Source organism: Chlamydotis macqueenii, chromosome 5 (genome assembly GCF_036417535.1).
Source record: "Chlamydotis macqueenii isolate bChlMac1 chromosome 5, bChlMac1.mat, whole genome shotgun sequence".
Classification (NCBI taxonomy): domain Eukaryota; kingdom Metazoa; phylum Chordata; class Aves; order Otidiformes; family Otididae; genus Chlamydotis; species Chlamydotis macqueenii.
The window spans coordinates 70927082-70951775 of record NC_141560.1 but is presented as its reverse complement, the minus strand read 5'-3'; the positions used below and the strand labels follow the sequence as shown (position 1 = coordinate 70951775).

At 50.3% G+C, this 24694-nt stretch overlaps 5 protein-coding genes across 5 annotated transcripts; 3 read left to right on the top strand and 2 right to left on the bottom strand.

The window, feature by feature from the left end:
* Positions 1–72: 72 nt before the first annotated feature.
* On the bottom strand, positions 73–4941 carry TBX10 (T-box transcription factor 10). Its single transcript, XM_086749640.1, has 9 exons — positions 4880–4941; positions 2155–2327; positions 1761–2054; positions 1335–1518; positions 1161–1262; positions 912–1083; positions 668–823; positions 509–576; positions 73–418 (listed from the first exon to the last, which is right to left on the bottom strand). The coding sequence occupies exons 1-9, from the start codon at positions 4939–4941 to the stop codon at positions 73–75; spliced, it is 1557 nt and encodes a 518-aa protein (XP_086605766.1).
* A 244-nt stretch (positions 4942–5185) lies between these two features.
* On the top strand, positions 5186–6112 carry LOC104487265 (olfactory receptor 5G9-like). The gene has a single exon (XM_010130171.2). The coding sequence runs from the start codon at positions 5186–5188 to the stop codon at positions 6110–6112; it is 927 nt and encodes a 308-aa protein (XP_010128473.2).
* Positions 6113–12087: 5975 nt separating this feature from the next.
* On the top strand, positions 12088–13101 carry LOC104487266 (olfactory receptor 5J3). Its single transcript, XM_010130172.1, has one exon. It carries the CDS (start codon positions 12088–12090, stop codon positions 13099–13101), a length of 1014 nt encoding a protein of 337 aa, XP_010128474.1.
* Positions 13102–16640: 3539 nt separating this feature from the next.
* LOC104487263 (olfactory receptor 5AP2-like) lies at positions 16641–17624 on the top strand. The gene has a single exon (XM_010130169.2). The coding sequence runs from the start codon at positions 16680–16682 to the stop codon at positions 17622–17624; it is 945 nt and encodes a 314-aa protein (XP_010128471.2). The 5' UTR covers positions 16641–16679.
* A 3255-nt stretch (positions 17625–20879) lies between these two features.
* LOC104487264 (olfactory receptor 9G19) lies at positions 20880–21815 on the bottom strand. The gene has a single exon (XM_010130170.2). It carries the CDS (start codon positions 21813–21815, stop codon positions 20880–20882), a length of 936 nt encoding a protein of 311 aa, XP_010128472.2.
* Between the last annotated feature and the right edge of the window lie 2879 nt (positions 21816–24694).

Below are 24694 nucleotides of genomic sequence, written 5' to 3'. Positions count from 1 at the left end.
CCGTCCCCTCTGCCGCGGGCTGGGTTGGGGGTCCCGGGGTGGGGAGGGGGGGCGAGGGGAACCCCCCCGCCGTCACTGCTGCCCGTAGCCGAAAGCGGGGGCCGCGGCGGTGCCGTAGGCGCTGAGCGGGGCGAAGGCGGGCAGGGGGTAGGGCAGGGTGTGGGGCTTGCCCCCCATGTAGACGCCGGGGGTGCAGGCAAGGGGCTGGAAGTGGGGTTCGGGGAAGCCAGGGGGTGGTTGTGGGGTGGCGGGCACCCCACGGCTGTGGGGGGGCCCTGGGGGAGGCAGAGGCATCGCCAAGGGGTCAGCCCCCCCGCCAGCCCCCCTACCTTCCTCCCGCTTTTCGGGGCGGGAGGGCTGCGCGGCGGCCCGGGCGCGGGGCATCGCACCCAGAAGGGACCCCGCCGGCACCCCGCACCTGCGGGAAATATGGGGAGGGGGGCTCAGGGTGGTGGTGGGGGGCACGGTGTCCCCCATCATGGCGTTGGGACGGGGGGGGGGGCCTTACCACGGCTCGGGGTCGCCGTCCCGAAAGCCCTTGGCGAAGGGGTTGCTGGCGATCTTCAACTGGGTGATCTGGGGAGGGGAGCGGGGTCAGGGGGTCCATGGGGTGGTGGGAGGGGGGGGGACGGACCCCGATGTGCCCCCCCGCCGCCCCGGGGCTCACCCGGTGGTTCTGGTAAGCCGTCACCGCCATGAACTGGGTCTCGGGGAAGCTGAAGGACTTGAAGTTCTGGTGGGCGAAGCGCTCGCTGTCGCGGCGCGGGTCAACCAAGACGACGTGGAAGCGGGGCTGGTAGCGGTGCATGGAGTTGAGGATGATCTGGGGGAGGGAGGGAGAAGGGAGGTGGGCAGGACCACCCCCCCACGCAGGGGTACATCACGTCCCACCCCCGGGGCCGGGTCCTCACGTGGCCGTTGTCATCCAGGAGGTTGTTGGTCAACTTGAGCTTGTCGAAGGAGACGATCTGCCGCATCCATTGGGCGCCCTTGGCCGGGGAGTCGGGGTGGAAGTGGACGCGGCCGGGGGCTGCGGGGTCGGCCCGTCCCGCCGCAAGCCAGGACGAGCTGTGGAAGGCGTACCTGCGGGACGAGGTGGGGGCTCAGCACCCCCAGGATCCGCCCCCCCCCACCCCACTCCGCCGTCGCCCCGTCCCCACCTGTATCTCTTGTCGTCCAACGGGATGAAGTCCATGAGCAGGACGTAGTCGGCCAGCGGGTCCAGCCCCGACAGCTTCACCTGGAAGGTGGGGAACATCCTCCTACGGGGAGATGGGGGTGGGAAGGGGGCGCCCCCCACCCTGAGAACCCCCTGGCCCCGCTCCCATACCCACCTGCCCGCCTTGGTGACGATCATCTCGGTGCCCAGGCGGTTGAACTCTTCCCACAGGCTGCCCATCTCCAGCCGCGCCGCCGCGTGGCACACGCGCCGGTTCTTGCCGCTGGCCCCCAGCCCCTCGCTCGCCCACCCGAGGCCGGCGCCGCAGGAGGGTCCCTCGCCCGGGCCCCCCGGGAAGGCTGTGGAGGGGTGAGGGGGGGGTCTGGTCCTGCGCCCCAAATCTGGGAGCAGACCCCGTGGAGACGCCCCACTGCATCCTCCCTCCGTGCAGGGGATGGGAGGACGGGGGAGTCCCGGCCCCCCACCGTCGTGGGGTTTTATCCCTCTCCCCCTTGCAACCCCGCTCCCCTGTGGTGCTGGGTGACCCACCGCACCCCAAAAACCACCGCGGGACCCCACGGCTGGGGACGGTGGCTTTTACCTGCCATGGGTGCAGCGGGTGGGCGGGAGGCGTCTGTGGCTCCGTCCCCTACGTGGCGGTGGCGGGGACCCTGACAAAGCCCCCGTCCCAGCGTGGCGCCAGCTCCGCACCGTCCCCCGCAGCCTGCCGAGGGTTTTATGCCCCAGCTCGGGGGGTGGAGACGCGGGGGCTGGAGCACGGCCCCCTTCCCCGACCTGCCTTCGCGCCTTGACACGGCGATGACGGACGGCAGGTGAGCGGCGGCACTGGGACTGCTGGGACCGCCGCCGGGCCGCAGATGGATCTCGGGGTACCCTGGTTTGGGGAGGGGCAGCTGTTTTCTCCATCCCTCCAAGCCCCCCGCATCCGTTGCAGCCCCGCGAGCGCGTCCCGCACCCCGCGGCGCCGGCTCGACCCCATCCATCTCCCGCTGTCAGGCGGGCGGCGGCCGCGGGGCCGGTATCGAGCGGGGAGATGAGGAGGTGCGAGAGGCGATGCTGACAGCGAGGAGGAGGAGGAGGACGGAGGGGACTCAGCCCCAGGCGGGACCGCACCTGCCAGTGCTCATCCGCCGCGTCGCGCCGCGCTCTGCAGAGGATTTTTTACGGCTGGAGAGAAAAGGAAAGGCGAGGACGTGGCGCTGGAAGGGTTCAAAACCCCGAACGCTGCGCAGAGCGTGGGGGGTTGCGCCCAGCCTCTGGCCCCAGGTCCGTAGAACGCCGATTCTCCGCGGCCGAGGTGCTGACCCGACCCCACAGAGCCCGGATCTGGCCCAACTCCGGTGCGACGCCGCGCGGCGTTCCCTTTCCCTTCATGTTCGGCTCCGGGAGTTTTCAGCCTGCTGCCCCGCTCAGCCGAGGGTGCGGGTCAGGGCTTTCTGCGCCTGAGCCGATTCCCGCTCCGCAAAACGTGTCCTCCGAGCTTGTCCCGCAGCCGTTTCCGCTGCCCTTGGCACTCGCCTTTGCTGGGTGTAGGAAGAAGTTAACCACATCTCCTGTTGGGCTTGGGAGCCTCCATCAGAGCCAGCAGAGACAGGGCCAGCCTTCGTCCCTTCAGAAGGTCCCTTTCCCCCACTCGTTTCCCCCTCAGTCCTTCCTCATGCTCCTTATCTGATCCTTCCCATCACCTTCCTTCCAGCTTTGGGCACCTCTCCCTCAGGCCCTTGTCTGCTGGTGCGTTTCCAGGCTGGTGGGTAGAAGAAGGTAAATGTCATCCACCAAGGCGGAGGGGACGGGGACTCGCGGGCTGTGTCGCTCCCCAGCAGGACCGGAGAAGCAAATCCCCCTGGAAGCCATCTCCGGGCTGAGGAAGGACGGGAGGGTGACCGTGAGTACGCAGCATGGATCTACCAACAGCAAGTCATGCTTGACCAACCTAAGAGCCTTGGGTGATGCGATGGTGGCTGTGTGGGTGAAAAGGAGAGCCGTGGATGGCATTTACCTCCAGTTTAGCACAGTCACCGTGATCTTCTATCGGCTCCTTGCAGCCAAACTTGTGAGCTATGGTTTGCAAGCAAGGAATTTAGAATCACAGGATGGTTTGGGTGGGGAAGGGACCTTTCAAGCCCATCCAGTCCATTCCCCCTGCAAGGAGCAGGGACATCTCCAACCAGATCAGGTTGCTCAGAGCCTCATCCAACCTGGCCTGGAATGTTTCCAGGGATGGGGCATCCACTGCCTCTCTGGGCACCCTGGGCCAGTGCTCCACCACCCTCAGTGTAAAATTTTTTTTCCTAATGTCTAATCTGAATCTACCTCCTGTTTTAAAACCATCAACCCTCGTCCTATCACAACAGGCCCTGCTGAAGAGTCTCTCCCCATCTTTCCTGCAGGCCCCCTTGAGGTACTGGAAGACTGCTCTAAGGTCTCCCTGGAGCCTCCTCTTCTCTTTAAGATGGGCAGAAAGGTGACTCATTGTCCGTGGTGCCTGGGACTGCTGATGGACTGTGTTACCAGCCCTGGCTCAGGGACTGTGCCCCATTGGTGAGGTCCTCCTCAGCTCCCTGGGGTGATAATGTCAAAGATGGCACCTGTGGAGCTGCTGCTGCTTCTGAAACATTCCAAAACTGGACGTTCAAATGGGCGTTGTTCTGTGGTTTGCTCTGAAGAGAGCCCAAAGCCCTGGTGTTTGCTCAAGCTGAGGTCATCTCCTCTGGGTACGCTTCTCCAAACTAAGAAGTGTAGAGAAAAGATAACGACCTGCTTTGGGCTTTGTTGCTCTCCTGGGGCTCAAAGAGATCCTCAGTCCCCAAATCCCCAAATTATGTGAAATACTAAGGGTGTTTGCTGGCGGTGGTTTATTTTCAAGCTCCCCTGCAGAGCTTCGGGCGCGTGCATCCTCACATCCATCTCCAAGAGCATCAGGAGGGAAGCAGAGACAGTGCTGAGATGTGAGGGTCGTCATCTTTAAGCCCAAGCTGGAGCTCCAGACTCATGAGAAAGGCCAGTGTGTGCTCCGCCACCCATCTCCTGTAGCTTTATCTTGCAAAAAAGAAAAAAACCCTCTTATCTTCATCTCATTCTCTACCTGCAGGCTCCTGGCCTTCAGTTCTTCGTGACACCAGGGAGCTGGCTGTCCTGCGTCCTCACCACACAACCGCTGGGAAGGCAGGTCTGGAGATCACCCCGTTGGGGAGCACGCTCGGGAGGCTTCCTCTCCTCGTTGGCCGCAAAGGGCTCCTGGACGAGGACCAGGAGCTTTCCTGTAAAGAACGTTTAGGGAGCTAACCATTGCTGAGATGAGGCAGGTCCAAAAGATTATTTTTTTTCCCCAAAAAATATTTTCGGGGAGAGATTGCTCAGCTTTAGGGGTTGCCCATTTCCATTTGAAGACTCTAGAACAGGCTAACGCCCTAGGAAAAGCTTTTATAGCTAAGACAGCGCGTCAGGAGAGAGGGGAAACCAACACGAACCTCTGTGTAAGGTTTCATAGCCAGGGAGAAATTCCAGCAGAGAGGGGAGAAGTGGGTGGTTGGTGAACGCCAACGAGAGGGCGAATAATCAGCTCTGAGCGGTGAAAGCACCACGTTTCTCTGTGTTTCAGCTCGAGCTGGATGATCTCAAAGTCCCAGGCTGAACTGTAACTGCGGGGGACAAAACCCAGCACCAAGGTAAAGCTGCTTGGGCGTGCCACCTCCCTACAGCTTCTCACGCAGGTCGTTGCTGAGCATCCAGAAGCGAAGGCAGAGGACCACGCACCCCATCGTGCCGTGGCGTTTCATAGCACCCCGTGGCGTTTCATAGCACCCCGCTGGCTTTGCCCATGCTGTGCTATGACTTTTGGCAAGGTGTTTCTGATTGATCTGTGCCTAAACTCTTCCTCTAGATCTCGTCTGGTTGTCTCTGAGCAGGCCCCGCTGGAGAGAGGGTTTTTCACCCGGGAGACACCCGCCTGTTGTAGAAGAAACCTCCAGCAAGGAGTTCGCACAGAAAGCACTCGGTCAACGAATGGCAGAAAGCAATTGCACCCAAGCGACTGAGTTCAGCTTCAAGGGGTTCACGGAGGACCCGGCGACTCAGGTCACCCTCTTTCTGATGTTTCTGCTTACCTATCTTGTCACCATCCTGGGGAACCTTGGGATGATTGTGTTAATCAAGGCCAGCCCTCAGCTCCACTCGCCCATGTATTATTTTTTGGGCAACCTGGCTTTTGTGGACCTCTGCTCTTCCACTGTCATCACCCCCAAGATGCTGGTTGACTTTGTATCAGAGAAGAAGGGCATTGCTTATGCCGGGTGCGCGGCTCAGGTGTTCGTTTTCGATCTTTTTGGGATGACCGAGTGCTTCCTGCTGGCTATGATGGCCTATGACCGGTACGTGGCCGTTTGCCATCCCCTGGTGTACCCCCTTGTCATGTCCCCAAAGTGCTGTTTCCAGCTGGTGACTGGGTCGTACCTCGTGGGGCTGACAAACGGCATGGGACAGACTATCGGCATGTTCAGTTTATCCTTCTGCGGCTCCAGCGTCATCAACCTCTTCTTCTGTGACATTTCCCCTCTGATATCGCTCTCAACCTCCGATGCCACCCTCAGCCAGGTTCTCCTAAGAACTTCGGCGTCTTTATTCGGCGTGTCCAGCAGCTTGGTTGTCCTGGTTTCCTACGTGGCCATCATCTCCACCATCCTGAGCATCAGGTCAGATGAGGGCAAGCGCAAAGCCTTCTCCACCTGTGCCTCTCACCTCACCACTGTGAGCATCTTCTACGGGACGTCCATTTTTATGTACTTAAAGCCCAGCTCAGACAGCTCCAAAGAAGGAGACAAATGGGCTGCGATGCTCTACACCGTGGTGACTCCCATGCTGAACCCTTTGATCTACAGCCTGAGGAACAAGGAGGTGAAGAAGGCTTTGAGGAGACTCAAAAAAATAAAGTGATCTTGATTGTTGTAAAGTTATGGCCAGATAGAATGGAGATGTGGGCCATATGCTCATTTTTTTTTGTTAAATACCTTAGATTGACGACATTTTTTGGGTCTTCAGCACTTTGACTTGCACAATGCGCTGGCTGATTCAGTATCATCAGCTGAGAATACATACAATTTCACTCGGTTCTCCAAGCATCGATAATTATATTTAGCAGTTAATTTAACCTAACGATGACAGAGGTAGAGAGCTACAAGCATGCACTTCTCATGTTAAGTTTTTCCCTTTACCCTTTGTTCAATCCTACGTAACAGGCCCGATTAAACCAGAAGAATATTGCAAAAATGTCCACAATTGGCCAGACTCAAATTATGAACCAGGTCATGTGTTGCTCTCCCTTTTTCATAGGAAATCAGACTAAACAGGGAGTGAATTCTACTCTTCCACTAAATCAAATTCCATTCCAAGACAGCGACGTAAAGTCGTTAAGGGTCATAATAACCAGCCCCAGGATGCCAACACCTTTAGCAAGAAAAACAGAGATGATAGCAAATAGCTGGCGTGCTATGCAGGAAATATATTTTTTTTCTTTTTCAGACTCAAGCCTCATTAGATGATTAACAGCACCATGCGTCTCATTTGATTTTAGGTAGATAAAAATCTGAGTTAAATAGGGTACTTGGGTCACCTCTACTGTGAATGGAGAGACTTCGAAAGCGCTTTAAGATGCGGCAGTGATGTGTCCCCCCGAGGGAAGACACTGTCACGGAACCCCCACCCACGTCTCCGTGCCGTTGCTTTCCATCTCCCTGTTGACGGCAACGAAAGCCGTGATCTCCGTGCTCCCCTGACCAGAGCAGATCACCGGAGCTACGGTTGCTCAGCAGCCTTCTCCTTCCGGAACGATGGCTTAGCCTTAGTCCTGTCCTAGAGACATGTAGTAAGTGGGGTTGGAGGGAAAAGCTGCTCAGTTGGATTAAATTAAGTCAGGATCAAAGTGATTTGCTGATTTATTAACGACAGGCAACTAACAGGCACTCAGGGTCGGTTAGCTGGACCCTTCCTTCTTCCCAAAGCTTCCTGACAATTCCCTGGTTATTATTTAATCCAGGCAAATGGCCTCCAGGCTGTTTGCACTCCCGTTCCTCTCTTATCAGCCGTGCTACCATCAGGGCTGCCCTACCCAGGAGGGGTTGTCCTGGTTCCCCCTCGGCAGGGACCTTGGGAGGTCTCCAGTACGGCTACCCACACCAACCAGGGCCAACTCAGACCCCCTTGTCCCCCTTGGTCATGGCGAGCCAGGTTCATCTCCCTCCTTCTTCTCGCATCTCTCCAGATGTTTTTATCAGGACCCGCTCCTGAACTGGGACCTCTTTGTGTAACTGCTGCTGCGCTCCTACTCTTCTGCTCCTCTGTGACCATCACCCTCAGGATGGTGTTTAATTTAATTTAATTTAAATAAAAGACTCAAGATTATTTTTAATGTTTTATTGACAGTCGCAGAGCATCTCTTCTCGCTGCCTTGACCTATGGCCGTTATTTGGCACTGCGTGAAATTGCAATACTCAATGGCTTTGTGTCCAGCAGGTCTCACCTTCACCACCACCCGGTGTTTAAACGAGAGCACAAGCTCTTGGTGTCTTTAAAACACAAATCTGTGGCTCCCCGCTGGAGCCGCCGCTCTCGAAACCGAAAACGTTTTGCTCATTGTGCAAGCAGTGCTTGCCGTGTTTGAGGAAACCGGCAGTTAGCTGCGTCCAACAGCCCTCGCGGACTTCTGTGGGGCTGGCATCTGACCATGAGAGCGATGGGAAACACCCCGTGAGGCCCAGGGAGAAGAGTTACGGTGAGAAGAAGAAGCATCCAGCATTGCAACCGCATTTCTTGATGGGTCACAACGGATGGGCAATGATGGGGCTGGCATCCTGCATCTCATTTTGCGTTCGCACCAATTAGCCGCCGGTTGCTTTGGAGCTCTTCTCCTCTGAAGGGGCAGGAGCTGCTACGATGAGGTCCTTGGAAAGGTGTTTTATCTTGTCTCTGGATGCAAACGAGTTTCCAGCTGGAATTTGTTTTACTTAAGAAAGCAGAAATAAGGCAACCAAAGCAGTGAGTTATTAGCGCCAGAGTTATTAAGTGTTTGGGATCTTGTGTCTGAAATTGTCCTCTGGCTCCCCTGCAGAAACCGCACGCGGCGTCTCGGGATCTGGCTGGGGCAAGCCAGGCTTAAGCTTTTAGGCGGAGCCACCTTAATTCTAGTTAAATCTGTTTTAAAAAGAGTGTTAAGCAAACACTGCTGTGGCAGGGGCAGGAGTCACCTTCCTTTGTGTAGATACTTAGCGACTGAGTTGGGAATCACCTCAAACATCTTTAGGGGAAGGATTTATCTCCTGAGCTTTAAATAAATACCATGTCAGCTCTACGCGTTGACTGGGTACGTGGAGTCCCTTTATGACCAGGGAAGATTTGGTCAAGTCCATCAGTGAGGCCTGGTGTGGGTGACTGAAGGCAGACACCTACGTTTCTCCAGCTGAATAGATCAATAAATGCTGCTGACTGTATCGACCAGAGTCGTATTAGCTGTAACGAGACCTTAGCTCATAAGTAGGTAACGACAGACACTCAGCTTTGGGTCTTAACATGAGCTGAATCTAAAAGAGGGTGAAATGACTCCCACTCTGGAGGTCTTCTCCAGCTGGTGGGTCAAAAAGGCGCAGAAACAGAGAAATGTATTTTTTTTTTCCTTTGACTAAAAACAAGTTGAAGACCTGGGCTTTAAATGTGCAGATGCTGCACTGGGGTGGTGACTTCTCTCCATTGCATGAAATCCAGACGTTTGGGAAGAACCAGGAACCTGGAGCACAACCCTCTTCTCTCCAGGCTAGCTGGAAACCAACACAGTTACTGCCCTGGAGCAAAGGACCTTCCTGAGGTCGTGGTGGGAGAAGCAAGGAGACTCTTTTCAAACACTGGTGAGTTCCTCTCTGGGTCTGCCTTTACCGCTGTTGGTTGCTCAGAAAGCCAAGAAACCAAAGAAAGAGAAATTTGCATTTTCCACATTGGTTGAGAAAGAGGGAAAGTGAGAAGGGGAAGGTTGGGTTGAGCAAGGACAGAGAGACACACGGGGCAGGAGTAACCTCAGCTGGCTTTAGGCACCTGCGGTGTCAGCACGTGTGTCTCAGGCAGAGACCCCAGAGGAAGGGACGCTTCTCTGCGTGGTAAAATGTGGATATTTGAGTTGGGATGGATGGTGTTTTACTCTATACAGACACTGAGAGTGGCTGGTTCAGGTGTTGTTAGATGTTATGTGCATCTTGTAGATATCTACGCTCGGTTACACAAATCCCATCCAAGGCTAAGAAGGAAATTAATGAGAACGAGGAGATGGCCATCCAACGTGTGAGATGTCAGCAATGGGACACAGAAGCCGCATCTCCTGCGCAGGAGGGCTCATGGGGACCTAGAGGAGTTTAGGGCGTGTGGACTGCATTTAGCGTCTCACGGAATGTGCTTCCTCTGCATGGACCACTGATAAACTTAGTGTCCACCCTTCATTAATCATGGGTAGAATCAGTGTTAAAAATAAATATGTAAATAAAAGAGCATCTCCTTTGCCAACTAATCTCATGCCTCATGGCTTCCAGCTCCTCATGACTGAACGCGTTAGGGGAATTTTGCAGCAGCAGCTGTAGGAGGACCTCTGCACAGCGATTGCCTTGGAAGAGTAACGAACCTGCTTGGCTTGAAACCTCTGGGTGGGGCAGGGTGAATCAAGTTGTCTCAGTGACAGAAAGAAGCAGGAGCAGTTCATCGGTTTTGTTCTGTATTTAGTACTTTCGCTTTCATTTCTTTTCCTCCAAAACCGTGAACGTATCTCAAGGCTGGGGTCATCCACTTTTTGACACCTCCCATTTCTTCTAGACTTGATATCACCTTCTAGGCTGATGACGTACATTGTGAGGAGCACTACGAGGAGGACCTGCAGCTCTGGGTGAACCCCACAAGAGTGAACTTCGTCACCACGGAGTGATGTCCCTGGACCATTGTCCAGGAAGGAAACAAAGATGGAAAATGGCTAAAATGGGTTTGGCTGTCCCACAGGTACATAATCAGAAAGAAATGTTGAAGCCTCACAATATGAGACATTTTCTACCCCACAGATTTGTTTTTCCCCCCAAAATGGGCAGATGGCAATCACACCAACTTCAAAAAGGGAAAATGCTGAGTCATGGCCACGGGAAAAAAATTTCCCCCAGGGAACCAGGGCAGGCTGGAGAGCAGCTTGGCAGAGAAGGACGTGGAGGTTGTGGTGGCCACCAAGTTGAAGGTGAGCCATCAATATGTCCTTGCAGCAAAGATGCCCACCAGCACCCTGGGAAGAGCGTTGGCAGCGGGTCAAGGGACTTTCTGCACTGATCTTCTGACCTACAGCCTGAGGAATGGGGAAGTAAAAGCTGTTTCGAGAAGGGTGATGGGAGAAGAGGAATTGTCCTGAAGAAACGGTCATCTCACTGGTGCTAGGAAACAGACGGCAAGGCTGCTAGAAAGAGGGAAGTGAGAAGGGAGGAAATGGTAATACTGATTTCTCCAACAGGCAACGCACACGTTTTAAGGTCATCTCTAGTGGACGACACAAGAAGCAGTCATCTCTTTTATTAAAAAAAATCCATAAATAAGAACAGAAGAAGAAAAATACACCAGGTAAAATGATGGTGATACCAAACACCAAGGTGTGTGACCAGCAGATGGGTAGCAGGGGGAAAAAAAAAAGTGTAAATGGAAAATGAGAAGTTATCTTGCAGAAAGAAAATAACAACACAATGGCAAATTGATTTCTGCATTTCAATCTGCTTTTTTTCTTGAATATTTCTACATCTGCTGTATGGAAATCTGTAGCACAAAAGAAAATTAATCTAACTGATCATTGCAAATACAAAGCAATAATTTCCTTAAATTAATCCATTACGGCATTTTTTTTTCTCCCATGTTCTTGGAAAATAAAAAAAAATCTTTCAAATTCAAGTCTTCAGCAAAAAAGCATTGCCTTACGTTTCGCTTCTCATTATGATGTTGTGTACACCGGTTGAGTTGCTCCAGCTCTGCAGGCGCTAGTTCTGACGTGCCTTGGGGATCCCATCCCTAAAACCACAGAGAGACGTCTCCGTGTTTATCCCAGGCTCTTCGGGGAAGGCTCGCTCTGTTTCCAGGAGCCCCAGAGACCCTTTGCTAATTTGTCCTGTGGGCGTGGGGTAAAACTTAAATCTTCCCAGCCGCGTTAGAGGATGTAATAGGGAAACCATCCTGGTCTTGGAAAGACCGATGGAGCTGGCGTTTTAACTTCAGCTCAGGGACCAGTGAGGATCTTTCTGAGAACGACTCGAGAGGACCACAGAGAGGGTGAAATTTTAAGAAGTTTTTCAAGAGGTTTTGAGACAATTTTTTTTGTTGCGTGGGGCACAGCTTCCTTAACCAGCGTGTCCACCCTCAGCAGAAGCAGGAACCTCTCCGTGAAGCAATATTGACGTTATTAAAGCCCTTCCTGAAGGAAAAAAAATGCATGCTCCAGTACATCTGAATCTTAATTCCTAACTCAAATTTTGGATAAAAATTCCTCATCATAGTAGACCCAAGAAGCACCATGAAGATGACGTGCAAGAACAATTCAGATTCGAAGGGGACGGTTTTCCCTAGAAGCTACGCATGCAAGAAATCGCAATCAGGTATGCTGGTCTCTTTTTAATTGACCCAAACATATTGCTACAGAGTCACTGGCTATTGATTTGTCAATACATTATTTTTCAATATATTATTTTCGATCTTCAATCTGCCTGCTGAGGGTAGCTCTCGTATTTTTTCTCCAAATAAGGGGGTGCATTCATTCAGGAAACACCAAATCCTGCGTTACCTTCAGGCACTACATATTCCTGTGACCTGGGAGGAATTATTTCTCCTTGTTTCTTTGTCTCCTCTGTGCTGGTGGCAGGAGGATGGCTGGTGGAAACCACTCGAGCGTGACTAAGTTTGTCCTCTTGGGCTTCACCGACCAGCAGAAGCTGCTCTTCATAATCTGTTTACTCATCTACATCACCACGCTGGTGGGGAACCTGGGGATGATCGTCCTCATCAGGACCAACTCTCAGCTTCATGTGCCCATGTACTTCTTCCTCAGCCACCTCTCTTTCCTGGACATCTGCTATTCTTCCTCCATCACGCCGAAGCTCCTGTCAGGCCTCCTTGTGGAGAGAAGTATCATTTCTTTCAAAGGCTGCATCACACAGTTTTTCTTCTTCGCTGTATTCGGCACCACAGAAGCCATCCTTCTGGCCGTCATGGCGTACGATCGCTACATGGCCATTTGTAAGCCTTTGAACTACATGACTGCCATGTCCCATGGAGTCTGTGTCCAGCTGGTGGTGGGCTCCTATGCCGGCGGGAGCCTGAACGCCTTCGTGCACACCAGCACTCTCCTCCGACTCTCTTTCTGCGGCCCAAACCTTGTCAATCATTTCTACTGTGAAATCCCACCGCTCCTGCTACTCTCGTGCTCCGACACCCGGCTCAACAAGATGGTGATGACCATGTGCATCGGCTTCATCATAACAGCATCACTCTTGGCCATCGCTGTGTCTTACGCCTGCGTCCTGCTCACCATCTGGAGCATCCCTTCTGCAGAGGGCAGGCACAAAGCCTTCTTCACCTGCACCTCCCACCTCATGACTGTTGCCCTCTTCTACGGCTCTGCAGCTTTCTTGTATTTCCATCCCTTTTCCAGACACGCGGAAGATCACGGGAAAACAGCCTCCATCTTCTACACGGTGGTGATCCCCATGCTCAACCCTTTCATTTACAGCCTGAGGAACACAGAGGTGAGAAGCACCCTTGGAAGAGCTACGAGGAAGCTTGTCTCCCGCGTGTATCCCCACAGGTCCCGCTCTAACCAAACCAGAGTGGGTATCGCCTGTCTCAGCGGAGCGAGCAGCGGAAATAAGGCTGACACCTGACTGAAGGAGGGCACCGTACGTTTCTGCATACGCTCTAACTCGTGCTGAACACCGTGGAGTTTGAATTATGAATTAATTCCGTGTTGGGTTCCCTTGAAAAACAAACTGCCTGTAATTACAATGTCTGAGAGAATGAAAGAATGCAGGAAAGAGAGACCGTCCTAAAAATGCTTAGGTTGTCAGGGAAAATTTTGGAGTAACTGCATTTATAAAAAGTGCTGGAACACACACAGCTGATACTTTTCACCAAAGAGGATTTAATGCAACGTTGCAGCAATATTAAATTCTGTGGGCTGAAAGAGGTGGCTCAGAGCAGAAGGGGACGAGATAAATAAAGACTACATGTTGGAGAGGGACAATGCCTTTCATAATTTAGTTTTCAACTTGTCTAAGTAGTTGCCTAAGATTTTGCTTTGGTTCAATAAACCTGATCTATTGTTTTCTCTGATTTGTCCAAGGATAGTCTTTACGGGGGGACAGCACATTCCCATGCTCGATACACATATTGCACGCAGGCCACTCATGGGCATGTCCATGCTGGGCATCTTGTTTTCCCAGATGGGTCTGCCCCATGGGAAGCCACCAGCCCGGAGCCACCACGCCAACACGCTCCTTTGCCTAGGAGCAAGGAGGAGTTTTATCCTCTGTGAGATGCAGTCACTCAGCTTGGTCCAGGAGTAGACTTGGAAGACTTTGAGCAGTCTGAGCTTTCCCCAGGATGTCATCTGGTGTTGACACCACAGAAAGTCTCCATGCTTCTGGCCATATGTTGCATTCAGATGTGCCTGACTCGTTTGATCACTCCAAGACTTCTCAACGTTGTCCAAAACTCCCCCCCACCCCACACCTCCTCTCCTCCTGGTGTCTCTCCATCCAGGCAAAGTCTATTTTCCATCCCAGCTGCAGTTTATTCATAATTTCTGCTTCCAGATTTCAGGGGTTGAGTCATCTCGGCCCAGGAGTCATCCTATCTAATTGTAGGCTTGCACATCTGAATTAGTCACCGTAGGTTCCTCTCATGGAGACAACCATGCGTTTGGGGGCTTTGATTCATCTGATCTATTTTAAACACCCACAACGGGGTGAGATGAATTTTTCTGGAAAAAAATGCATGGTTTTCTCCGCTTGCTGCTGGGCAGCGAAGGGCGACGGGCTGACACGGCTGCTCAGCAAATGTGGGTTTTGTTCAGAGCAGTCACACTCAGGGTGTATTCTGAAGAGTCAATTTAACTGAATTTAAATAAATTCACTAATAAATTAATTGAATTAAGCATATTCTATAAGGAGAAAGCTTTAGCTCACCACGCTGATGTTTTGGAGTCCTTCAAAAACCCCACGCAAAAGTGAGAAGGCAAAACTCGCTTTTCGTCAATGAGTTGTAATTCAGCTGAGCGTGGATGCTCAGCATCCACAAAACACTTTCTGGAGAGAACAGAAAAGCTAAAGGAATGAAGAGAGTGTCAGCGCGACGCTTTTGCTTTGATATAAAGGTCGCTAATACCAGGTATTAACTTCCTGAGGGTTTATTTTTTCCATGGATGGATAGGAAATAATTCCCTAGATCTGATTGCGGGTACTAGGACACTTTTGGTCTTTTAAGAGCAACAAAAAATAAAGTTTTCTTCATAAACTTGGCTTTGACTCTCACAGATGCCTGGATCCAACCCTTTGGGTTTTCAAACAATGGGATATCCCAGATAATGAATTTTATTTATATATATATAAAAAAATTCATTTTATATATGTATATAAAGAAGTGAGGAAAACACTCAAGCTTAGGTTAGCTTATGAAATTAGTTGTGTTTGTTTATCAGCGCAGGTTTCCTCCTCAAGGAGCTGTTTCCAAAGTCACCCATTCCCAAGAGGAATTCCCTGCCCGACACCCAGAGGAGGGCCGCGGCAAAACCCTCGGTCTTTCAAAGAACGAAGTCTATAAACAGCGGCTTTTCTTGGTCAAGTATTGATGCCCTTCATGACTGGTAGATAATTCTTGCTTTTAACACCAATGCTGGGGAAATTTGGGCTTATTTCTCTCACAAAATTTCAATCCAGGAGATAACGAGTCTCCGGTAAACCAAAAGGACCCCTGAGGGGTGAGCAGACAGGTGAGTTTTAGCCTAAGTAATGCTACAAGGAGTTGATCCGTTGCAAGGGGAGGACTTCAGGCAGGAGCTTGCTTTCACACAGGATAGTCACCCAAGGTCAGGGTATCTCATGTGAAACTCAGACTGTTAGAAGTTGCTCTTCCAAATTTAAGGCATGAGGCTACGAGTAAAGCCAACCGAGACCCATAGGCACTGCCGGAGGTCAGCAGCCCCTCAATCTCAGCTGATTATTTTAATCAAGACTACCAGGATTCGTAATTATCGCCCAGAGGCTGGCGAGGGCAGCAGCTTGGAGAAGATGATGAAGTGGCTCTGCAAAGCGTCGGTGGTCTGAGGCATGTTGTGATGCCGACTAAAAAAAAAAAAAATCTTGCCGTCCTTGAGTTCTGGTTTATCCCAGACCTTTCACGCGAAGCAGAGAAGAGGACTGATGGTCTACTATCTGCTGTACTACGAAGATCCCAGCACGGAAGCACAACCTGCTTTATTTGGCAAGCTTCACATTGTTTTAGACAGGTGTCAAAGCTTCTGCAGCTGACTTAATGCTGGAAGGAAATATAAAAATTTGCTTGACTAGATCCAGATTGAAGGGAGGCTCACATGTAAGTCAAGGAAGGGCGCGCGTGTTGACCTTTCCTCATGCAGAAGGGTCCTTTCCAAGGGTAGAATGCGGTATCTTGTTTAACAGTTCAAAAACCCTCATGAGCAATTTCTGCGGCTGTTCCTCACACGTATTTTAAGAAGACACGAGCTTAATTTTTATATATATATATATTTAAGCTGCATTATCAGCATCTTACTCCCCCCAGTTCATAATGGCATTGTAGTGTTGTTGGGGTTTCCACCAGTACTGACCTTTACAAATTCTTTCTGTTGTCCTTCTCAGTTTAGTGGCATCAGAATGACATGCATATCACCATATTTAAAGAGGAGGTTAATGCTTGCACTAAATCTCCTCTTTCAAACTTAATTTTGGAGTTTCACAGGAAGGAAGGGAAGAAATTAGAGTTTTATTTTAACTTGTTCTGTAACTTCTAAAGGAAATTCTCAAAAAATGTTTCTACCTCTCACCAGTGCTTTTTCTCTTTCTATTTTCTGAGATAAGTTTTTTTTTAATTCTTCTAAATGCAGACTTTGATTTCTAATGTTAGAATAAATTACTGTGGTTTTCTCTTTAGATCTGAGGAGTAATAAGTTTCTTAACTTCTCCAGGAGGTAGAATAAGCCTTCCGGTTTGCAAAGTGACTCTAGCAAACCAACAGAACCATTAGAAATAAATTCTATCATGCACCTCACTTACTTTAAAATGTGTTTTGAGACAAACATTGAATATGTTGTTCAACAGTTCCTGCCTCTGAAATTTGTGTTTCCTGATGAAAATAAACATCTTTAACATTTCTTTGTGGGGAAAACAGGAACACGCTGACTCTGTGTTTCTCTGCGTCTCCGCTTTCCTACAGCAACTGTGTCACGATGACGGCCAAAGGAAATCGCACCCCCGGTGCTGAATTTGTTCTCTCAGGGTTCTCAGAGCAGGGGGATGTCCAGGGTGTCCTCTTCGTGGTCTTCCTGGTGATCTATTTGATCACTCTGCTGGGGAATCTGGGGATGCTCCTGTTAACCAGGCTGGATGGCCAGCTTCACACCCCCATGTACTTCTTCCTGAGCAGCCTGTCCTTCCTAGACATCTGCTACTCCTCCTCAATCATGCCTAGACTGCTCTTGGATCTCCTAGCAGAAAGGAAGGTAATTTCTTACTCTGCATGCCTGGTGCAATTTTATTTCTACGTGGTCTTTGCCACCACCGAGTGCTACCTCTTGGCGGTGATGGCGTACGACCGCTACGTGGCCATCTGCAGTCCACTGCTCTACGCCGTCTCCATGTCCAGCAGAGTTTGCGTGCTGCTGGTAGCTGGCTCATACCTCGCTGGGATGGTGAATGCCACCATCCACACGGGGTTTGCACTTCGGCTGTCCTTCTGCGGTCCCAACATCATCAACCACTTCTACTGTGAGGGGCCCCCGCTTTACGCCATCTCTTGCATGGACCCCACCATCAATGAGATTATGATGTTTGTTGTGGCTGGCTTCAACCTCTTTGTCACCATCCTGACCATCCTGATCTCCTACACCTACATCCTGGCCATCATCCTGAGAATGCGCTCAGCCGCGGGGAAACACAAAGCCTTCTCCACATGTGTGTCCCACCTGACCGCTGTGACGCTCTTCTACGGATCTGCTGCATCCATGTACTTACGACCCATCTCCAGGCACACCCAGGATCTCGACAAAGTGGCCTCTGTGTTTTACACGGTGGTGACCCCCATGCTGAACCCTCTCATCTACAGCCTGAGGAACAAGGAGGTGAAGAATGCGCTGGGGAGAGTGATGCAGAGGAAACGTTCATCTGAAAAATAGTTTTCCCCAGTGCTTCAGAGGAATGGAGAGGTCTTCTCAGACACGTTTGTACTTTCCGTGTTTGTACTGCTATGGTGTAAAAGAAGCTGTGCTCTCCTGGGAGCCACTGGGGACAAACGTATTGGGAAACCTCTGCCTTGTTCTTAAATACTGGGTCATTCACTCCTCTCGGGTTAGCCCGTTCACTGACCCGTCTCAGCGATGCGCTAGCTACTTTTATTTGTGCTTACAGCCTGATATTACTTTAATGTCAAGAATTTAAGCCCTCCTGACCTTTTGTAGTTTGAGAACACGTTATCGCTCTTGTCTCGAGCAACGACAATAAATAACACCGGTTGCTTTCAGCGTGACAATGATGACCAGAGCTCTCTTCCTATCAAATAACGGGCAAGTTTCTGGTGGAAACAAGACTCAGATAATTTAGTGCTCCAAGTAGTGGCAATAAAAATAATTCACTGGAACAAGGCTCATCAGGTCTTTTCTGTAACTGTAGCTCAACTGTAGCTGTATTTTCAAATTTATTTGAGAAACGTCAGCAGTGCTTGCAACTTGCTGAAGGACCAGAGGGCTGTCATCTGGCATCTCCTATGAGTAAGGGTAAAATTACCCCACGAGTCAGCTACCTGCTCCCTGTCCTGGCATTTTGATCTTATTTTGGTTATATTATTAACAGCTTTGGCCTAGTTTTGAGAAATTGCATGATTTCTAATCTTGAATAAATCACGAGATAGAGGGGAATGACTAAAAAAGTTTGGCAACTACAGTGTAGCTAACCCCATAGAACAACAGGATAGAAAAGAGTGCCAACTGGGAACAAATATGGGGTAGAAACATTTAGAAGTGATCCTGAGTGGACGCAAGACTTGCATGGAAGCAGCTCCCACCACAACCAGTGCTCCCACCGAGCACGACACCATAACTCTGGGAGCTCAGGGTGCTGCTGGGTCACTGCGTCATCCCACCAAGGAAGAAGGACCTCAGCCCACGGGTGGGAATTTAACCTCAGGGATGAGGGGCAGGTACTTTGTTCAGAGAAACCTGGAGGAGCACTGCTCTCCAGCCATCCAGGCCCACACGATTGTCCTTAATACAGTCACATGCCGACACGCTGACCTTCCAACTCATCGGCTAATTCTAACTAACTCTACCAAGCAAGGCAGTTGTAGAAGTGCACTTTGTAATTAACAAAGTTTCTTTCTTGTTAGCCCTGGCTAATTAGTCTCTCATGGCTTATTAAGAAGAATGAGGTAAGTTGACTTCAAGCCCGCTGAGAAGCCTTCACAGTGATTAGGAAACTTTCTTGGTAAACCCCCAAAGGTCTTGTTAAGCTGATGAGTCCCGGAAGGGTGACTGGTCCCTGAGGAGCACTTCTTCCTCTGGGAAGGGGAGCAGCATCACTTGCGATGGAAATAGCCTTAACCACCTGTATGAGGAGAGCCTGGACCTCAGGCCTACTGGAAGGCTCTCTGGGGGTTGTGCCGGTACAAGCTTGGCCGAACACTCTCATCAAAGAAAGAGACATCACTGTCTTCATGATGTCTGCTGGTCATGTGCTTCCGTTCTCACTAGTGGATCATTTGTCCTTTCCTGCTTTTGACCCCCTAGCAAAGGGAGCTGGGGAAGCTCGTTGCATTTCTCCTCACCTTTGGACCTCCTCAAGGACACCTCAGACCTTGAATTTCTTGTCATTAATTGTCTTGGGATAGATTTGTTTGTGTGGTTTTTTTAGTTCTTAAACTGTGAGGCAAGTACAACTACATACGTCCTCCATGTCTGACTGGTTTCCATAAAAGTGATTTTCCTACCATTACGAATTTGAGACTGGAGAATAAGCTTGGGAATGGGCTCATCTGGCTCTCAACATCCAAAAATTCCTTGCCTCACTATGAGATAGTCAGCCAGGTCCCCTGTAAAATACGTGGGACTAAGAGGGCATTTTATCACATCCTAGGAAGGATGGTTAAGATGGATGTGGTGCAACAGGAGCACGTCTGAACTTCAAAAGGACTGGTACCGTGGACCTGCTGTCTATGCTATATGCATTTCAGGATCATTTTCTCTGGATTAAATTTGTTCTGGTCCAGGGATCTGAACACCTACTGGAGGCCAACCTGCATTAGGTGCCTCCTTCAAGCTCATTTTTTTTTGTTTTCATCCAAAAGGAACCCAGCTCATGCAGCCTGACCCCAGGCTGTGATGTGAACGAAAGCATGGCGAGGGGAGGAAGCTGGGACATCTTCCAACATAAACCCTTTAAGCTGCACTCTTTGCCTGAAAAAACACTAGAAAAACAGAAACACACCTTTATTGATCACAAACGGAGACAAGGAACTCTGACTTAATCACTCAACATTTATTTATCTAAATTTGAAAGAGATTAATCTACTTTGGTCCACTTAATCCCTCCTCCCAACAGTCTTAATAAAAAAAAAATTAGTAATAACTAAAACTGCTTCACCATTTTTTCATGTTTTCCTACCAGTAGTGCTAGAAATTTTTTGCTTATGTTGCAGGAAAGGAGCAAGATGCAGTGAAATTCCCGGCCACGTTGAGGTTTGCTTGCCCTCCATGTAGAAATCTGCTGTCGTTTGCTCTGTCCTGAGGTGCCAAGGACATCGGCATGTGCTTGGTATGTGTGCCATGAACCCTTTAGAAGAGTTGGGCCGCTCTGGAGCAACATCTGAAAGCTCAGAGGAAGATCTATGGGGATGTCCATAGTGTTAGAGTCTACGCTTCTTAACATTGGTTCTTCCATCTTCCAATCTGACCCATCCTACCCACACTGGTGTGAGCGTTTCACTCGGAAAATAGTCTAGGACTACGTTTATGCGGTGCCATACGGCATCGTGAGGAAATAATGGGACAGCTCAGGAGCAGAGGCACGTATATTCACGACACATGGCGCTTCACCTGAACTACTGGTTTGGTGTAAGTAAGGAATATTTAATCCAGATAGAGCACCGGGTGAAGAAGATGATGTTGTAGTACTGGGCTACAGGCCAGCTGCTGCTAAGATTCGTTTATAGGACAGATATAAATTGTACATGGGGAGAGGTGGGAAGGAGAGGAAGTCTGTTTGCACAGTGACATCTCCTGTCCATCAGGAAGCACTTCAGGATCCAAAGGGATAATGCTCCTGTGTTGCGTCCTCCTGCACCTATTGTGAAAAGCAACAAATGAAAACACAAACCAGAAAAGACAGGTACGCTTTTTGCTATCTCCATCTTTGGGGACGTAATCCCTGGTTTTCTTCTGCTAGGAAGCCGTCTGTCTCTTCACCAGCCTCTTCAGGGCCTCCTTCACCTCCTGGTTCCTCAGGCTGTAGATGAAGGGGTTCAGCATGGGGATCATCACTGTGTAAAACAGAGAGATCACCTTGTCCCTCCCCAGGATGTAGGTGGAGCTGGGCCGGGCGTAAATGAAGAGGATGGAACCGTAGTAAAGGATGACGGCAGTGAGGTGGGCAGCACAGGTGGAGAAGGCTTTGCGCTGCCCCTTGGCCGACTGCGTCTTTAGCACGGCAGCCAGGATGGAGAAGTAGGACACGAGGATGAGCACAGAGGGGAGGATGACATTGGAGGCCAGGATGAAATACAGGAGCGACTGGTAGCTGTCTGTCATGTCACAGGAGAGCTTCACCAGCGGGGGCAGGTCGCAGAAGAAGTCATCGATGACATTGGCATCGCAAAAGCTGAGGGTGAATGTGCGGCTGGTAATGAGGATGGAGTTGGCAAAGCCGCTGAGGTAGGAGGTAGCCACCAGCCCCGTGCACAGCTTCCTGGACATGGCAGCAGTGTAGAGCAGCGGGTTGGAGATGGCCACGTACCGGTCGTAGGCCATTGCCGCCAGCAGGTAGCACTCGGTGTAGGCCAGGCCACCAGAGACGAAGAACTGAGCAGCACACCCAGCAAAGGAGATGCTCTTGTCCTCAGAGATGCAGTTCAGCAGAATCTTGGGGGTGTAGACAGAGGAATACCAGAGATCCAGGAAGGACAAGTTCCCAATGAAGAAGTACATTGGGGTATGAAGCCGCGAGCTACGGCGTATCACCATGATGAGGGTGATGTTGCCGGCGAGGGTGATGACGTAGGCTAAGGTGAACACCACGAACAAAGGAAGCTGCAGCTTTGGGTTGGTGGTGAGCCCCAGGAGAATGAAGCTGGTGACCAAACTGTGGTTCCTCTTTTCCATGGACAAGGGAAAGAAACTGACCTGGAGACACGGATCGCGGTGGCTATTTGGTATTTGAAGTGCGGGGACTGGGGACACCGGCTAAGAGAAAGGCTTCCATGTCGCTAGAGTTGCTCTCTGGGCCAAAACACAGCTACACGCACACACAAGAAAAAAGCAGAGTAGGTTTTGTGTTGAGAAGGGCTGCAATGTTGCGATTTTGGTTGTGCTGTTTTATGTCAAACCGAGGTTTTAAAATCCTTAATAAAATAGAGGAAACAGGATATGAAAATATGAGTGGGTATGTACGTGTACGTATGTATACGTGTGTCTCTCTCTGTAGGTGTGTGCGCATTCCCTGACTTCTGGGAATGTCAAACCTCAGTCTCGGTGTTGCATTAAATTCCTCGTACAGTGAGACTCCTTAATTTGAAGTACGTATGGAGAAACTGGAGACAGACATTGAAGACACGAGGATTCGCCGCCTGGTACAACCCAACACGGTTTCATTAATTTCATTTGCATAAGCCATACCAGTAAAAGCACTGACTCATTAAGTTTTCTGTTCTAATGAGCAAACATTGAATGGCTGGATGTCACAACTAGAAATGTCTGTAACCGGGAAAATCTTTCTTTTTGGGCACATTACAGAAAGCAGTGGTGTGCATGACACTTGTGTCTACAGAGGTTGGAACTTGTCTCACCTGGAGTCGTCAGCCTAAAACCTAATTATTTAAGCTCTTTTGTAGCCAAAGAAGTTGATAGGCTCTTCCATAGGAAAACCAAAACGTGAGTTGTGTCCTGCTGCTTCTGTGCAGCTTTCCCTGTGCTCCAACGAGATTGGTGAAGAACCCTCTCCAGGTGCCCCTGGTGCTGGCTGCTTCTCAGAGGTGCTGCGGTGGGCTTGATGGTTTTCTCATCTGGCCTCGTATGTTGGTTCTAATGTTCATCATCACAAGGGATGGGCAGAGAGCTGAGGAGACAAAGGAAAAAAAAAACAAATCCCCTTGAAGATCTATTTTCTTGGCTCTCCGTAACACCGTACCCTTGTTGGCCCTTTTTGCCCAGAAATACTTACTCGTGGTCTTGTCCAGCAAGCGCTGACGGGATCACAAGTTTAGCGATCACGAGAACAAAAGCACGATGATGCTTTCTGTGCGACATCCCCATGCCGGCTCATCTCACTGGGCAGAGTGAGTGGGTACAGCCACGCCTGTCCCAGCACGGCCCGTGGCGTGTGGCTGGGGATATTTATCCATCGCCTCATTCCGCGTTTCCTTAAGGACTTGGTCCCTGAGGCGTGGGGTTCAGCTACTCAGTACGGCCTCTGCACCGAGCAAAACGTTGCTGCGTCCCCCAGAGATCCCCTGAGTCACTCCCTGCACCCCAGGAAGAAAATTTTCAGAGCTTTCATGGCTCTCCGTGTTACGCTCCGTGTTACGCTTGTTATTTTCCTCACTAGAACCACAGAACAAAGATGCAATCTCAAGAACATCCGAGTCATTTGCATTTAATTAATCACATCTTTTTACCAGTCTGAATATGGGAGGAAAAAACAACTCTTCCTAGGCGTGTCCTCAGAGCATCCTCCATCTCCCTGTTCCTCAGGCTGTGGATGAGGGGGCTCAGCGTGGGGATCACCAGGGTGTGGACAATGGACACCATCTTGTCCGGTCCAGGGAGTCAATGAGGAGACGTGGGAACAGATAAACTATTTAGGATGTTTATTTTGGAGTGTTTAGGATGTTTATTTTGCTGCTTGGAGTACCTGGCAACAGGGTGGAGAATGGTCAGATGAAGAAGTCTACACCTGTAGTGACAACATTTGGCTAAATCACGCCCAGGCTCAACAGCTGGTATGCTAAATAAAAGCACCGAGGTAGCTACAAATGATCCAGAAAAGAAAAAAAAAACCCAAACTGCAACCCCATAATTAGCTTTTAATTTCTCAATAAATGTTGTTTCCAGTTTCATGTTGGTGTTTCTTTCTGGAGCCCTCCAGGCTGGGATGCACAAGGGGAAATCCCTCGCCGATCCACGGGACTTGCCGTGGTGACCAGCGCTAGACTGTGCGCCACGTGCTGACGCCACTGAACGACTCATTTCACGCTTCACCCTTTATTGTTGTCTTTTTTTTTTGCCCCCTTTGAGCAACTCCGCTTTGAAGTTTTATAGATTTTGGTGGAATTAAATTAAACTTGAAACACAGCTCATGAGCATATTTGGAGGGAGCTGCGCTGGTTTCCAGAGGTGAAAGATCTGCTGCAGCCAAGCGTAGAGTTTGCTTGTGACTTTGGGTGTCTTCTCTCATTCTTGGGACAAATTTTTGGGAGCTAGAGACCAAAACATCTCAGGTACCCTAGGGAAAGAAGCCACAGAGACTCTCAATAGTTGGTTTTTTTTTTTTTTGGCGGGGTTTTCCTTGAGCACAGATTGTGTTTTTATGTATTTCCCAAGCGACTGGGGTTTAACGAACGGAAAAAGGAGAGCGAGTAAAAACAATGGCACAGACACAATCTGGCCGACTTCACAACGTTTCAAGCTGAGGATGCTTTTCCTACTTTTGCCAGAAAATGCTGCTCTTGTCCTCCTAGACACAAAATTCCAATGAAAAGCTGGGCAGCCGGTTCCTCGCCCTGTATTTTTAATTATATTGTCTACGAAATGAAGATCTGTGCCGAAACGCGCAGCCTGGGGAGGGGGTCCCCTTGATATTCAAAGGTGTAGCTTGAGATCCTGACTCCCACCAGCTTCTTCCCTTTTAAAGTCAGAAACAAACGCCCTGTTATCTTTTCAAGCCTTTTATCTTTCTTTTTTTTTTTTTTTCGGCAAGGAAATTAAAAAATACACTTACTCTTCCAAAACGTCCCCTCCCACCCCAGCAGCTTAACTCCAATAAA